This window comes from Grammomys surdaster, unplaced genomic scaffold (genome assembly GCF_004785775.1).
Source record: "Grammomys surdaster isolate TR1022 unplaced genomic scaffold, NIH_TR_1.0 143, whole genome shotgun sequence".
NCBI lineage: Eukaryota > Metazoa > Chordata > Mammalia > Rodentia > Muridae > Grammomys > Grammomys surdaster.
This window is the reverse complement of record NW_021604601.1, coordinates 1178110-1193661: the sequence shown is the minus strand read 5'-3', so window position 1 is coordinate 1193661 and position 15552 is coordinate 1178110. Positions and strand designations below refer to the sequence as shown.

The window sequence follows — 15552 nt, the reverse complement described above, 5'->3', positions numbered from 1 at the left end:
CCATCCGAGGGATGAGGCCATTACACCTGAGCTCTTCCTCACTGTGCTTTCTGTCCTGTAGCCTTTGTGAGTTTAGGGGATGCTTCTTAGTCATGTTGACACATCATGTTCTTCTGAATGCCTTCAATCAGTGTGTTCGCTCATTCATCCATTCACTCACTCACTCATTCCCATCAAGAAATACGTATGTAACATCAAGATATATTTAAGTTTTATTTATCTAAATTTTAAAAAAAATATGTTTGGCACTGGTACTGATGAGGAGTGTAGCTAATACAACACATTTCTTCAGAGCAAGTTGCAATGTGTGTCAAAAGCCTTGCAGACGTGCACATTTTTAAAAAAAAACCCTTCAATTTTAAAATATAATCATCCATTCAGAGAAAAATACTGTGCTAGACATGTTAATAAATTTTGCTACAGTATGCATCTGAATTGGTTTACATTGGAGACATTCAAATGTCCAATGACAGGCACATTGTTTAAGTAAATGACAACATACTTCTGTGACAGAGTGCTGTTAAATCACTAATATGTCGGTGTATATAGGGTACTATTGGAAGAATATTTGTTGACATGGGAAAAATGTCCATGCATGCTTTTAAAATTTAAGATGTAGACGTGGCTTAAGAAGTATCTAAAACAGTAGTTCTCAACCTTCCTCATGCTGAGACCCTTCAATACAGTTCCTCATGTTGGGGTGACCCTCAACCATAAAATTATTTTTGTTGCTACTTCATAACTATAATTTTGCTACTGTTATGAATCTTAATGGAAATATCTGTATTTTCCAATGGTGGTCTAAGAGTTAAAGGGTCATTTGATCCCCTAAGTGGGTTACAACCCACAGGTTGAGAACCAGTATTCTAAAGACAATCACAAGAGGTGCCAGAGGGAAGGGGTGGTATCTTCCTCATCAACAGAATAAAGCAATGGTCAGGAACGCTGTTCACTCCCCTTTGTGTCACTGGGATTATATATAAATAAGTGTGTGTATGTGGCAGAGGAGGGGAGAGATTTGAGAGGCATAAGTCAAAAGGCTACCAATTTTCCTGAATATGAGGATACAGGTCATTTCTTCCTGTGTATTTTTGCATTTTGCAAAGTTTTAATTGGATGTGAAATAGATAGAAAAATGTTACTAAAATATAGCTCTGTAAGCGGCCATGACTGTGTTTATTGTCATCGTGACATTCAGTGAGGGACCAGACAATACGATGATACAGGTGCGTAGGCCAAGTATCTAAATCAGTGGTTCTCAGCCTTCCTAATGCTGTGTCCCTTCAATACAGTTCCTCATGTTGTAGTGACCCCTCCCCCAGCCATAAAATGATTGCATTGCTACTTCAAAACTGTAATCTAGCTAGCTACTGTTGTGAATTGTAAGTATCTGGTATTCAGGAGACCTGATATGTGACCGCTGTGGGGGTCACAACCCACGGTTTGACAGCTGCTGCTCTAGATAAAGTTTGTCCAGGTTGCTGTGCAGCCACATAAGCTAAGGCAGTGAGAGGGGAGACTGGAAGGCCCCCCTGGATCAGTGGTCAGAGCTGTTGTTAGATGAGGAACTGAAAAATACATTGATCTGTGCGTACTCAAGAGCGTGGGGCATTTGAGTTGCTGTGCAGAGGTAGAGGACAAGAGGCAGATCCTCTGGGAGGCCCTTTCCAAAGAGTATCTGAACAGTGGAGTGGGGCACATTCAAACTGTAAGGAAGCGAAGGGATGTGACCACATGGTTCCATGTCCCACCGCAAGGCTTCGTCCCTGTCTCAAGACCTAGCAGCTAGCTCCTTAGCATCCAGTTCGGATATTCCAAATGTGAATTTGAGTCCATTTGCACAACTGCTGTGCTCAGCTAGGTTCAAGTCTGCTGTTAAGAGAGCAAGACTGTAGGAGGTGTTTGTCCAGAACCAAGAATTTCCTTAGGTTGCTGCATCCCAGTCTGTTGTTTGAGAGTTTGCTCTGATGTATGGTGAAGACTGGGAGCTGTGCAGCCGAGGAGTCTGAACATCTTCACTCCTGTTGACGAGGCTTGTGCTAGGCTGACACTCTGGGAATGGCTTACTGTGAGCAGGCTCAGTGCATCCAGGTCAGGCCTTTGTCCCCACAGAGTTTCCTGTTTTCTTAAAGGCAGATCCATGTTGTGTCCCACGTTAGCTCTCTAAATGTCAGGCTTGTCCTCTGAGAGGTGGGGGCAGAGACACATGAAGGGATGGATAAACTCAGTTTTCTTGCTCATCCTTGCAGATGACCCTGAGGAGTTGGCCATGGGTGGGTTGGTGTGGAGGAGGGGAGCCAAGAGATGTGTCTTTCCTCCACCCTCTTCACATTGTCCCTATCAACCCAAGCTTCTGTGGCTCTCCACTCTGCCAGGCACTGGGCTTCATTGTCGTGCCTTCCTAGATCCCACTGCCTGTTATAGAAATGAGAGACAGTAACGCTCATGCCTAAGGCTTACCTACTCTTCCCAGTGGAGGAAGGAGATATGAACCCATGCCTGCTGAATTTCAGAGTCCTGAAAAGCTCACCCAAGCTTCTCTGCATCTGAGCATCCAGTGCCACCGAAGCCCGCATGTCATTATGCTTGTAGCTTTACGGGTCTTCTTGGCCAGGCTGTGTCCATCACATGCAAAAAAGCCATTTATAAAAATAAAATGGGATTCTGCCTGAACTCCAGTCAGTACCCAATAGAAGACACATAAGTAACAGACACTGCTGAACTCCAGGAGCAATCAGCACTGTAAGATAAATGTCATCAAACCAAAGTGACATTTAGGAAGCCTAGGACCATCATCAGCTAAGATGATCAGCTGAGGTCTGCTAAGACTTACTTTGAAATGAAAATCAGCTTGTTCTGATACTAGAGGCAAAAACCCTTGCCGAGGTAGAGAGTAGGGTAGGGACAGATCCACAGGGTCCTGCCTTGTCTTTCCTGTTTGAGAAAGGGGTCATTCCTGAACCCATTTCATTGTGGTGTTTGCTGAATGCCAGAGCTGGTAGTACTTCATCCAAAACTCACCTGCCACCATTTGTGTCATGTGTGGCCCTGAAATGCCAGTGGCGAGCGGTGAAGCCACAGACTGTGGGAGAATTGGTTTGTGATCTCGGGAGTGGGACTGTACAGGGGAAGCTATGGTGAATCCTTGTGGCCAGGAAAAGTAGGAAGGTTCATTAAAAGTAGAAGAGAGGCTTCTGGGGCAGCAGACTTGAGGCAGAGAGGCATGAAGTTTGATGCATTTCTAGCTAAAGGAAGGGAAAGGAAGGGAGAGAAAAGGAACAGGTGAGGGACTCAGCAAATGAGGGAGATGGGCTGTCAGTTTGCTTACTAAGCTGGAGACTCTGGAAAAAGCATGACTTTCCCCATGTGAGCTTCTCGCCTCAAATCCCGCCCCCTGCCCATTTAAGTAAGCCCTAGACCTCTGCCCAAAAGACTGTCTGCTATTTTAAGGAGACAGTGGTTGGCACTCATTAGTGCGCTCTGGGCTGCCCAGCGTTTTATCTGTGTTGTGTGTTCACCTATGAAGAGATGGATGAGGAAGAGCCACAGGATGGAAGAAACAGCTCGCCGTGAATAGGGATAGGGCAAGCCAGACAGTGGGGATAAATGACTTCACTGAGTGAAGCTAGCCACGGAAGGGAGTCACACCACATGTCATGGAGACTTCTTTCTTCAGTTTTTCAGCTCTGTCTTGTTTAGACGATGTTCTGTTTAAGTAACAGCATGTGCCTGGTGCTCCCCAGGGACCCCCCCCCAAAGAAAATGAAACAATCATCTTGGGACATAGTACTCAGGCTCACTGTTCTAGAATGCCCGAGAACTCAGCTGCCCTGAAATCACTGTTGAAATAATTTGGGAAGACAGTTTTAGAAGCCTCGGGAAAGGGGAAATCGCCTACATTTACTCTGGCTGTTAAAACAGAAAGGGGAAAAGGGGGGAGAGGGAGAGAGAAAGTGATAATAAGTCAGGGAGAAAACCAGAATCGCAAACTTCACGATAGTAATTTCAAAAATAGCCCTGGAAAGGTGTCCACTTTCAATCCTGACCACTCCCTTCAGGGAACGTTTGGAAGCCCATCTGCAGAAGCGATCTGTTTTAGAGTTCAGTCACTCGGAAGGGTTTAGCCCTCTGTCCTGGATTCGCTCAGATTCTCGCGTTCTTTCTTTCTTTCTCTGGAATTCCATAGACAGTAATTAAGGAACTGGAGGCCAGCAGGAGGTCAGGGAGCCTTCCTCAGTGAAAACAGGGATTGTTGGCCATGCACAACACTCCCTTTTTTCCTTGTGGTGAATAGATTTGCTTAGAGCTGATGACTTATGCCTTTCTTACAAGTTATACAGTTAGCAAGCGACTGGGGAATCGGGCAGCAGGCAGAGAGAGGCTAATTGAATCCAGTCAGTGTCCCGGTGCTCTTCCTCACATGTTGGGCTGTGACTGGGAGAGCCTGCCCGATCATGTAACTGCAGAGAACATGCTCGTAGGAGTGCCTGGTCCGACGTGGATATTTCAGGGCTGACGGATCGAGAGTGGGGTTTGCTCTGCGTGGGGAAGGGGAAGGGGTACCTATTGCATCGTTGCAAAAACTACCCCTTACGCCTGCTAAATGCCGAAGCCGGTAAGTTGATGAATTTTTTTGTGTGTGTGTGTGAAAGGAAAACTTTTCTGTTGCTCCAAGAAGAAGGCTTTCTGCTGGCTTCTGCCTAGGAAGCAACTTTCTTGGCTTTTTAAATTTTTCTAGATCTGTCCATCTCCTACTGCTTCCCTGCCATCTACCCCTGAGCGTTCGCACCCAGCTCGTTCACCCAGCCTTTGCATGTAACTTTGGAGAATACTAAATATTATTTTGAGAGTATGAAAGAATTAGCAAGTGCGAGCCGGAGCTACTCGGTGAGTTGTGCTGACTCTGTGCAAGGGACTTAAATCCAGAAGACATTTGGCATTGTTTTAAATAAATCTACAGTCGGCTGGCTTTCTTCTCATAAGTTTTACAATTAATGCAATGACAGTGTGGACGTAGAAGTTGAGGTGTGTGTGTCTTCTTATGGACTGAGTTCAAACAAAACTGTTATGTGATATTTTTTTCTCAAGCAAATATATTTGCAATTGAAAAATACTTCTCAGAAATGCTTAAATATTGTATGATGTTGTCTCACTGGGTGGATGGGTGGGTTGGTTAAGGTGACTGAGCCTGGTTGTTCTGTTTGTTGACTGTGACTGTGTGTCTCAGATTTGGAGCCAGGGAGGCAAACTGTAACCCTGTGCTCATGTTGGTTTCATGTGGTTACCCCAAGGATCTGATTGTTCCTTGCAAATATGGACTACCATTTATTCTGGCACATCATAGAACTGTTTGGTATAAGGGCCGGTGAGGGATCTGTTTCAGGCAGCAATGACAGGCTTAGGATAAGCAGTGTACGCCAGCACACAACTCTTATTTACAGATGTGATTAATTTTGTTCCCTTTTCCCGATCACATTGCGTGTAGTTGTGTTATAAAAAGTTCTCCACGCTGGCTCCATGGCTTTCCCCATTAGAACATCACAGATGTGTCAAAGGATGCACTTGTTCCAAGAGAAGCTGGGAAGAAAGGAGGCTCCACCCTCCTGTCCATGCCAAATGGCCCCATAGACTCCTCAGTCAGTGCCTAGCAGCCGAAGGGCTTGCCATCTCTTTAAAGCAGCTATAGTTTTGTGCCTTGGCTTGGTCAATTTGTTATGGTTTAAAACTGTGGAGCCAGCTGTCTGCAAGCTGATGTAATGTTGCTATGGAAACCAGAAATGAAACACTTAGGCATTCACCACAGAATTACTACATATAGCATTAGCCAAAGTAATTAAAACTTGAGCCATATGGGTTTTCTGGTGGAAAAAAAAATCTGCAGCAGAAAGCTTAGAAGTGAAATGTTTCTGTTTATAGTACTGCAGTGGCATTTTGCACGTCTTTTGGTGGGGGGTCACCCTTTTCTCTCCGGATGGCATGGGATAGGGACCAGATAATGCCGATGAATTCGCTTTCTTGTTTGTAGGATGATCAAGCTGAAGTTTACTCCAGTAAGATGAAAGAAACTCTAACTTAGAGGTGCAGGGGTACCAAGATGGAAAAATGTTTGAATATGTGTGAGCATATGCTTTTATGTTTTTGTTTTGTTTTATGTGAATCTCTGTTGGTTATGAGCCTCTTTCTTAGAATGATTTATATACAAAGTAGAAATCCTTTATATTCTACAAACTCCCTTTAGGTAGGAAGGTTTTTTTTAAAATACTTATAATATTTATTTTCTGTTTATCAGTGCTATCTCAAAAAATTTACATTTTAAAATTATATACATATATCTTTAATGATTCTTAATTTAAAATATTCTCAAACTCCCTTTTGTGATAGTCAATTTGAATAAAAGATGTGACATATAGATATAATATACACACTATATATACATACATATGCTATGCTAATTCAGCATTTAGAAAGTAACACAGTTATTTGTGAGAGAAATACACAGTGAAGAATTTATTACTCAGTTTAGAAGAAATGCAGTCATTTGTGTCTTTATATTAAAACAGCTGGAGAGAATTTCTTAAAGGCAAATATGTCCACAAGTCTTTTTCCTGGGACTCAAAAGGAATCCAGAAGTTGACCCTACCCATCCATAAAAAGTGTCTCAAAGACTCACTGTTGAACTCAAATACCTCCCAGGCTGACTACAGAGGGCTCTTCTAATTAAAAAGATAAGCCACACAAGCAGACATTTCTTCAATGGCTTGCTGCATCAGCCTGCCTAGGGTCCAAGTCGTGATACCACAGAGGAAGTCCTTAGTTGCAATGGCTTGAGGTTTGTCAGTGGTTGACTCTCCCAGAACCTCTACTGAGTTAGAGAAGTACAAGTGCCAGCAATGTAAAGTTCTCAAGAGCTCCTGTTCCTCACAAAGTAGGTAGAGCACATGAAACTAGTTAAGGAATCCAGGCAGAGGAAAGGAAGGTTCTGTGAGGGAACGGAAGTTGGCTTTCAGTCTCATGACCTGATGTGACCACTTTCATTCCTTCCTGGGAAGTGCACGAAAATGCACCTTTTCTATCTGTGCCTGTTCTGTGTCTCTGTAGAAGAATCTTTTGTTACTTATTCTCTCTTCTATTCTTTGTATGCTCTTGTCTGCACCCCTTCCCCAATATGTAAGTCACCAGCAGCCACTACCATCTAACTAGCTATGGAGCGTACTGACATGTCTGGTTTTGATCTCATAATCTAACTTCCTATCTAAGTACATCCAATTGATGCTTATTTCAACTTTGACTTAATTCTGGAACTCTGCACCTTATAATGGCAAGGTTAGATACTTAGCCTGGGTTTTTTTCAGGGGGGTAGAGGTGATACACAGAGACCTTGTGTTGTGTAAGGTTAGTTCTGTCTGAATCGCTGATACCTGAACTACAATAGGAAGACCCAATATCTTGAAACATTTGCATGAATTCAATGCATGGTGACTTACTCAGGTGTTCATGACCCAGAATGAGGGTAGCCAAGTTCTCATGCCTCTGCTTGGCTGCTCTGACCATTTTATTTTCTTACACGTCAGCAATTCAACAAAGTAAAAATAAAATTTAAACCAGATGGTATTATTTTGTATTTGGAACAGCTAAACTAACTTTTTTTTTTAACCTTGCACCTTAAGCTAAGTGCACTAACACTAACTGCTCAACATAACTGCCTGTTTCCCTTACTGAGATTAGGGGGAGGAGATGGTTCTCATTTTGCTTCTAGTTTGTCGAATAGACAGTACACAACATTTTAAACATTTTTTAGAATTTTATTTTATGTGCATTGGTGTTTCATCTGCTTATATGTGCGTGTAAGGATGCCAGAGACCCTGGAACTGGACTTACACACAGTCATCAACTCCATATGGTAGCTGGGGATTGAACCTGGGTCCTCTGGAAGAGCAGCCAGTGCTCTTAACCACTGAGCCATCTCTCCATTTGAACAGTAGTAGGCACCTTTAATTGTGAATCTGCAAGCAGTATTTTCCTAGAAATTTTAGAGAAGCTGGACATAGATACTGATTTACTTCACAGACAGGAATGCCAAGGACTAGTCCAATCTGATGATTTGCTGAGGGGTTTACACTAATTAATCATCAGTGAGTAAATTGTTTGCACACAGGAAGGAAGTACAGTGGTTCTATGCTGTGATCTCCAAGGGAAATGGACCCAGTTTATCCAGAAGAGAGTACTGTCTTGCAGTGGAAAAAGCATCTGTGCACTCCCAGCATGCACCATTTCTAAGTCATCCATATGGTTTCAGCCCCTCGCCTTTTGTGTTTTTCTCTTATTTGCCTATAAAATTGAGATTAGGGATGGGTTTTCTTGGGGGAAAGTGCCCTCATTGGTCTCAAAATCGAGATGCTGTCTGGTTTTATTTTGTTGGGGAGGGGGTGGTTGAATCATCTCCCTCCCTGCGAATTGCACCGAGGACAAGAGGGGATACTGTTGTCAGGATGTGCAGGATTAGCTGGACCCGGTATGCCGAGGCTGGGGTGCTCCCCGAAGGTCCAAGCACCCAGCATGCAATGCGCTGCTGCGGTGGGAAACTTCCTTTGCACTTTCACAGTTTGAACAGATAGAGCAGAGGAAGCTGCATACTGAATGTTGGACTGGACTTGGAAACGAAGCCCTCGTTCTGTTCACAAGGAAAGGATTGTTTTTAGCCTGGGTCACTGCTATGGAGAGAGATTCCCCCCACCCCTTCTGTAATGTTTGATACTTGAGGGAAAACAGCTGGGCTGGAGCACATTTGAATAACTGCAAACTGGAATGGGTTGCTGGGGAATATGGACCGTACTGTATGGCTGTAAAGGTCAGCTTTTTCCCTTGTCTCTTTGGAGGAATGCAGGGCTGTCCTCAACCTTGCCTCGTGAGCCCTCAGAAGGAGCTGGGGGATGTGAGGGATAGCCGTGATGTGGCAGGCAGTTCCAACAAATAGGAAAGAAGGTTTTTTGGGTTTTGTTTTCATTGCCTGCTGGTTTTGATTTTTTTTCTTTTTTTTTTTAGTGGGGGGAGGGGATGCTGGAAAAAGTCAACAAAGTTTTGGTTTGGAGAAGTGGTTGATGACCACGTTCAACAGCAAGTCCCAGTGGGCCAGACAGAGGAGAGGCTGGCCCAAACCGCAGCAGTGGAACTGGAATTAAAGGGGCAGCTTGGGGAGAAAGCTCTGCCGGACACACGGAGTGGGATGATGGGGCGGACACCCGCTGTGGTAGTCAAAGCCAAAGATGTGTACTTTGTCCCTGGGATTGATCGGCTATGTTAGACCATCCCAGGGTATGTGTGGCTTTTATAAATCTGGTGTGTAAATTTGCTGATGTCCCACGTTGATGTCCCAAGTTTGTCAGTGGAGCTGTGGATGTTTGGCCTTGGGTGAGAGGCCAGCTATGCCAGCTGGGAGGGCACTGCTCTGGAGCAATTAACTGATTAACTGTTCTGTTTCTTTGCCAGTCAAGAGAACAGTCGGATGATGAGACCGAGGAGTCGGTGAAGTTTAAGAGGTTACACAAGCTGGTAAACTCCACTCGAAGAGTCAGAAAGAAACTAATTAGGGTGGAAGAAATGAAAAAGCCCAGCACAGAAGGTAAAAAGAAAAAAGAAAAAAAAATGGGGGGTGGGGGGCAAACCTTGCCCTGGTTCTTCAGAAAGAAATCACGTGGGGTCAGATACTCAGTTGAAACAGAATATGATTTTCAAGTAGGAAACGAATTGAGTTCTGGCCGAGGCTGACAGTTGTCTGTGTGCCAGCGGGCGATGCTCAGAGCGTTATGGAATGAAGGATCCTGGTGTCAAGTATTTTGGGCACTTAGTAATTCAAATGTGACAGAGATGGGAATGGCTAGGATCTGAGGATGAAGTCTGAAGGTGGGCCGCTGCTTTAATTCTGAGCTTGTGCTGCTATACATAAAGGCTCTAAGTTCTCAGCATAGACCTCTCTTCCAAAGAGGACTGATGATGTCTGAGATGCAGTGTTTCTGGTGCAAATCTGATACACAGCGCATCCATCTTGCAAAGCTACCTGACAGTCAAGGCACTTAATATCCCTTCAAAGCCTCAGGGCTGCTTGGCTCCTAGTGTAAACAATCTCAATTCTCTATTCAAAAGGGGCTTTAAGGACCTTCGGTTCTAAGGGGCTCTTTAAGAGCTGACTGGTAGGGTGAAGCAGTCATCTCAAACATTAACTGGAGATTATTAGAATGAATAGTAACCTTTAAATTATAATTATGATGGTTTAATTTGTGACCTTACTCATTTTTATTTATAATATGTGTAAACAATATAAAAATCTACTCCCCCCCCCAAAAAAAAGATCAAATAAAAGCTTAAAATTCTGGAGTATAGTGGCAGACCCCTACAAGGTTTATAATCCCAGTAATCCTGAGCCTGAGAGGGAGTACAATGTGCTACATAGTGACAATCCGTCTCAACCCCACCCACCATGCTACATAGTAACAATCCATCTCGACCCCATCCAGTGGTAAGATTGACACTCCGACTCAACCCCACCCAGCTGTGAGATTTTCTTGTTTATAAAATAATAGTGAGAAAACTGGAAAAATACTGGACAGCTTTAATAAGAGAAGCACTACTTGTTAAAAAAATATCATGTCTGTGTTATAAGGAATTTCAAAAATTTTAACACATGGGTTTTTAGAATTATTATTATCAAGGCCTTTTTGATCTTTGTAAACAAAACCAAGTTGTATGCAGGAAACCACATTTCCTTTTATTTTTAAAGGTAAGGGTTTCTTGTTATTATTGATGCTTTCTAATTCGGTTTGTTGCTATACAGTGATTTAATTCTTTAGGAGAAAACTGAAGATGCTGGTAAGCTGTAAAAGAATGGGGGATGGGAAGAAAAAAGGGGCTGACTAGAGCAATAAGCCTGATGGGTAACTTCATAAACGGGGACCTACCTTTAATTTGGGAGTTACATTGAGTGTCCCTTGGTCTAGAAATTCGGTTTACAGTTGACTGTAATGTCGGTTTCTATTGGATGTTTTAATACCTGTCTGCTGGCCATCGTTTCTACTGTCCAGAATATCGGGAGCTTTCCTCACACAGTGGGAAATCTTACAGAAATGTGAACATGGAGAGGGAGATTGTAATTTTGCAGAGAACCACGCAGAATCGCCAGCGCCCAACTCTGAGTGTGTGTTGGGAAGCAAACTAAAATCAAGTGTCAGCTGTGACAATCAGAGCAATGGGCTTGTCCACCAGTAACATTAAATGAGTGTCACACTCAGTACTAAGCCGGCGGGACTTATCCTGTGGCAGCTTTTATGCTGGAATAATATTGTATTATTCCAATATTGTACATCTTGATACATCCAAATTTGCAGAGTGTAACAATTCAAACTATGTTGGGGCAGGGGGAAGGTCCAGGAATGGCGAAACACCAAAAGAGGCAATTGAAGGTCAAAAGCAGTCACCTTAGATCGATTGACTGATTTACTTCTAAATGAATCCATCTGAGTGTGGACTGGGCCTCACAGATGGGCTTGAACTCAAGTTTCAAGGCTTACGTTAGTGTATGATGACCTGGGAGGCTGGAGGAGGTCATTTACTATCTCGTTCACATGTGTGCATGTGAGTGTCTGTGTGTGCACATGTATGTGCGTGCATCCATGAGTATGTCTGTGTGCATGTGTGTGTGCGTGTTTGTGCATCCATGAGTGTGTGTGCTAGTGTGTATGAGTGTGTGTAGTTCAGAGTGTCTGCCTCCAGCCCCCATGTGACCAGGCTCTGACTGGAGGAAGAATTGGGAGGTGGGACACCCTTCTTGGGTTGTAAGATGCTTCTCTTCCCCAGTGCCCTTGGGCTTACAGAGATTTGATCAAGTCACTGATTGCCTGCACGCCTATGCCACTTGTAAGGCAAATAATAACCCTTTATCGAGGTGCATTCTGCATACTACACATTTCTCTCCCACACTTGAGAATTGATGTTCCCTTTTAATATGCCATCTCTAGAATACCCTGAAGAGGCAGGCGCTTACTCATTTCACCTGGAAGGAGACCGAGATAAAGAAGCAAGGGAATTTCCTCAAGGTCACTCAGCTGGCCAGCCAGACTTCCTCAGGGTGTCCTTCCCCCTCTGGATATCCTACCACTCAGGAGAACTAATGGCTTTAGAATTCCTTACCTGGTCTTCCTCCTGCCTTGACTTTCCAGGTATATCCTGACGTGGCAGCCCTAGATAGTATTAAGCATGGATATTGTTTGTGCCTGTCATCTGCCCGCCTCTGTGGGTTGACTGTCCCCACAGTGCACCAACACTTCTAAGCCAATACAGAGCCATGAGCTTCTATGTGGTACCTTTTAGCATAAGCAGAAGCTTCACTGTCTTTTTTTATTAACTTAACACCCACTATAACCGTACTGGGGTGTTAGCTAAAGATGAGTAGGTGTTGTGACAGAGAAGTCTCGGAGTATGAACCAGACGCCCAGAAGCCTGGAGCTAGGGCTGAAGACCAGAACTTGTGTAAAGCTGTATCCTTGCATGAAGTGCTCCCATATCCTCACCTCTCCCTGGGTTTTCTGAGCTCAGCATTGGTATAAAGGCCCTTGTAAAGCAGGTTTCATAGTGTATGCGAGTGGGCTTGGGGGCTCCCCTGACTCACCACACCTGCAGAGCGAAGCTGTTCCTTTTGATCTGAAGAGGGCAGGAGAAGAATACTGTGTTGAGGGAGCCCAGGTTGGGGCTGGGCTTCTGGGCTGCCTCTCAGACATGGACAGGGAAGCTCACGCTGCACGGGGCCAGCTCACAAAGGCTGACACAGCCTCTTCGGAGCCATTTCCCTATTCCGCTCAAAGCTCCTTTCCAGGGTAAGGCTGCACATGCAGGAACATGTGTATCCCAGCTAGTGCCTGACAGCTGCTCCCAAAACACTCCAGAAGATGTTCAGACCACTGATGAGTGACAGCTACTTAAAGAAGTGGACAAAGCCCACCAGGCCTCCATGGAGCCTTTTGGGACTGTGTTGCTTAGACTTTTCATGAATCTGTTCCACCTGGCGGGATTCATGTAACCGCATTCATTCATTGCTGGGATATCTCTGGCATCAGGCTGGGTCTCCAGTCTTACCCAATTGCTTCTTTCTGGAGGCAGGGAACAAGCTTTAGAAGTTACTATATTTACTTGAGAAACTATAAGTGCCATTGGTGTCTATGCTGTTAGGGACCTGGAAGAGAAAGCAGGAAGCAACTCTCTCATTTGTGTACTGTCTCTGGTCTGGCTAAATCCTGTCCTGGCCCTTGTTTTAAACTGTCGCAAAAGATCCCCAGACAGTTCTTTGGTGCACTTGGCACTAGGTGTGATGTTGATTTCTCCTTCTTCACTCTCCCTTCCTTTCCTGCCATTCATTTCTGCACATGAATGTGGAGTTGGTCTTAAGTAGGATTTCATGCCACAATTCTTCCATAACTAATAGCCATCAATTAGCAAAGGTAGCCATTTTTAGAATCTTCTAGAAACGGGGGCCGTTTTTATCACTTCCCCTCTTCCTTTCTCCCTGACACTTAGCCATCCATTGCTACCTTTGTCCCAGCTAGTATGTACAGTGCTGTCCTTCTGTCCCAGGGAGCTTTGTTTTTCCCTTCGCCCCTGTTCAGCTGGTGGAAATCTGCAAGGCTTCAATGTTTCCTTATAATTAAGGGATGCAGCCAGTTGGGCTCTACACCCACAGCTTGACCTAATTCCTCCCTCACATCTGTTCACATAACACATGCAGAAAAGAACTTGGCTCTCCTGCCAGCACAGCCAGGCCTTTCCACTGGGCTCCAGAGGTCTTGGCTCTGTACCTGGCCCCAGAGAGAGAGCTTCACGGCCCGGAAGCCTGAGCCCATGTGGAACACTGAGTGAGCTGCCTGCGTGTCAGGCCCTTAAATGCCCTTGCTGTTTCCTCCGGGGCTGGGTGGATGGGATTATCTGGCTGCAGTCACTCAGTTCCCTGGCTTTTAGTATTTGGCCAGTCAACTGGAGACTTTGTTTGTCAATCACTTTTGCAAGTATAACCCTTTATGGTGTTTTCCCCACCCAAACTCTCTTGGAGATTTAATCACTTAAATGGCATATGTACCAATAAAAAAAAAATAATTGTTCTGCCACATGACATTCATCAGACTCCAACTCTAAATGCCACTGGAGCTGACAGAAAGGAGGGCCTTTCAGGATGAGGAAGGCTGTTCCTAGCTCTGAGTAGCACACTTATAAACCACAGTGGCAGTTGTCCTGCAGTGCCAGCGTGTAGCGTAATGACGGGCCTTGAGTTTTGCAAACGGCATTTTTTAATAGGTCAAGGGAAACGTTGGCTTATAAACTTGTTTTGAAGGAAAAGGAAAGATACCACAAGATTCCCAGCTCTGGTTGTGTAGTACTAGGTTTGCATATGAAGCCTCACACATGCTAACAGCTGGATAAATCTTCCCCACCTTTGAGCTACATCCCCATGTGTGGTGTGCTGTGGTGTGGTGTGGTGTGGTGTGGTGTGGTGTGGTGTGGTGTGGTTTTTAGCGTCAGAGTCTCATGTACCTTAGGCTGGCCTTGACTGTACTTAGCAGGGGATGACACTGGACTCCTGATCTCCGCCTCTACCATGGCTGGGCTTATAGCCATGAACAGTTAACACCAGCAAGCCTTTATTTTGAATCTCATTAAGTTGGCCGGGTTGATCTTGAACTTGCCATTCATCCTCTGTCTTTCCAGTAGCTGGGATTACAGACTGGTGCCACCAGGCCTGGCACCTCACACATGTGTAATGTTGGGCTTTTTTGAAGCAATACAATGTAGTTTGATTACCTTTGTTGCATGTGCATTGACATGTGAGTCATTTTTATGAAGAAGATTGTAGGGCAGGCAGGGAGAGCATTACCAGTGACCATGTGAGATGGCATGTTTTACAGACATAGACAAAGGTATTTGGGACACTCACTCACAGGAGACCTCGTGTTGGTTCCCTTCCAGGTGGAGAGGAACACGTGTTTGAGAATTCCCCAGTCCAAGATGAAAGATCTGCACTGTACTCTGGAGTGCACAAAAAGCCATTTTTCTATGATGGCTCTCCCGAGAAGCCTCCAGAGGATGATGCAGACTCTCTCACCCCATCTCCATCATCCAGCAGCCTGGATACCTGGGGAGCTGGCCGGAAGTTGGTCAAAACCTTCAGCAAAGGAGAGAGTCGGGGCCTGATTAAGCCCCCTAAGAAGATGGGGACATTCTTCTCCTATCCAGAAGAAGAGAAGGCCCAGAAAGTGTCCCGCTCCCTCACAGAGGGGGAAATGAAGAAAGGTCTTGGGTCTTTGAGTCACGGGGTAAGTACCGATGGTGTTTTCTTCTATGACAACCATCGGCGCAGGCACCACTTTCTGGTGTCCCTGGAGGAGGTTCAGAGTATCCGTAAGCAAATCCGCTTGAAGAAAACGGATGCTAATTACTCCTGTTCCAGAACTTTTCTCTGCCAGCGTCCCTCCAGAAAAGGAGTAAATGGCACCACCTGTGACCTGCTGCCCCGGCCAA

General features: G+C 44.8%; 1 protein-coding gene across 2 annotated transcripts in view; it reads left to right on the top strand.

Annotated features, from left to right (window-relative positions):
• The window catches only part of Sash1 (SAM and SH3 domain containing 1), a 167082-nt gene that overhangs the window by 125245 nt on the left and 26285 nt on the right, over positions 1–15552 (top strand). Inside the window, exons 1-3 of one of the 2 annotated variants that reach the window (XM_028764362.1) lie at positions 4589–4615; positions 9487–9619; positions 15001–15347. In XM_028764362.1, the coding sequence (XP_028620195.1) occupies positions 4604–4615; positions 9487–9619; positions 15001–15347 (492 nt within the window). In that variant the 5' untranslated portion in view covers positions 4589–4603. Of the gene's footprint in view, positions 1–4588; positions 4616–9486; positions 9620–15000; positions 15348–15552 lie in introns of those variants that run through there. The other variant, XM_028764361.1, reaches the window with a different exon arrangement.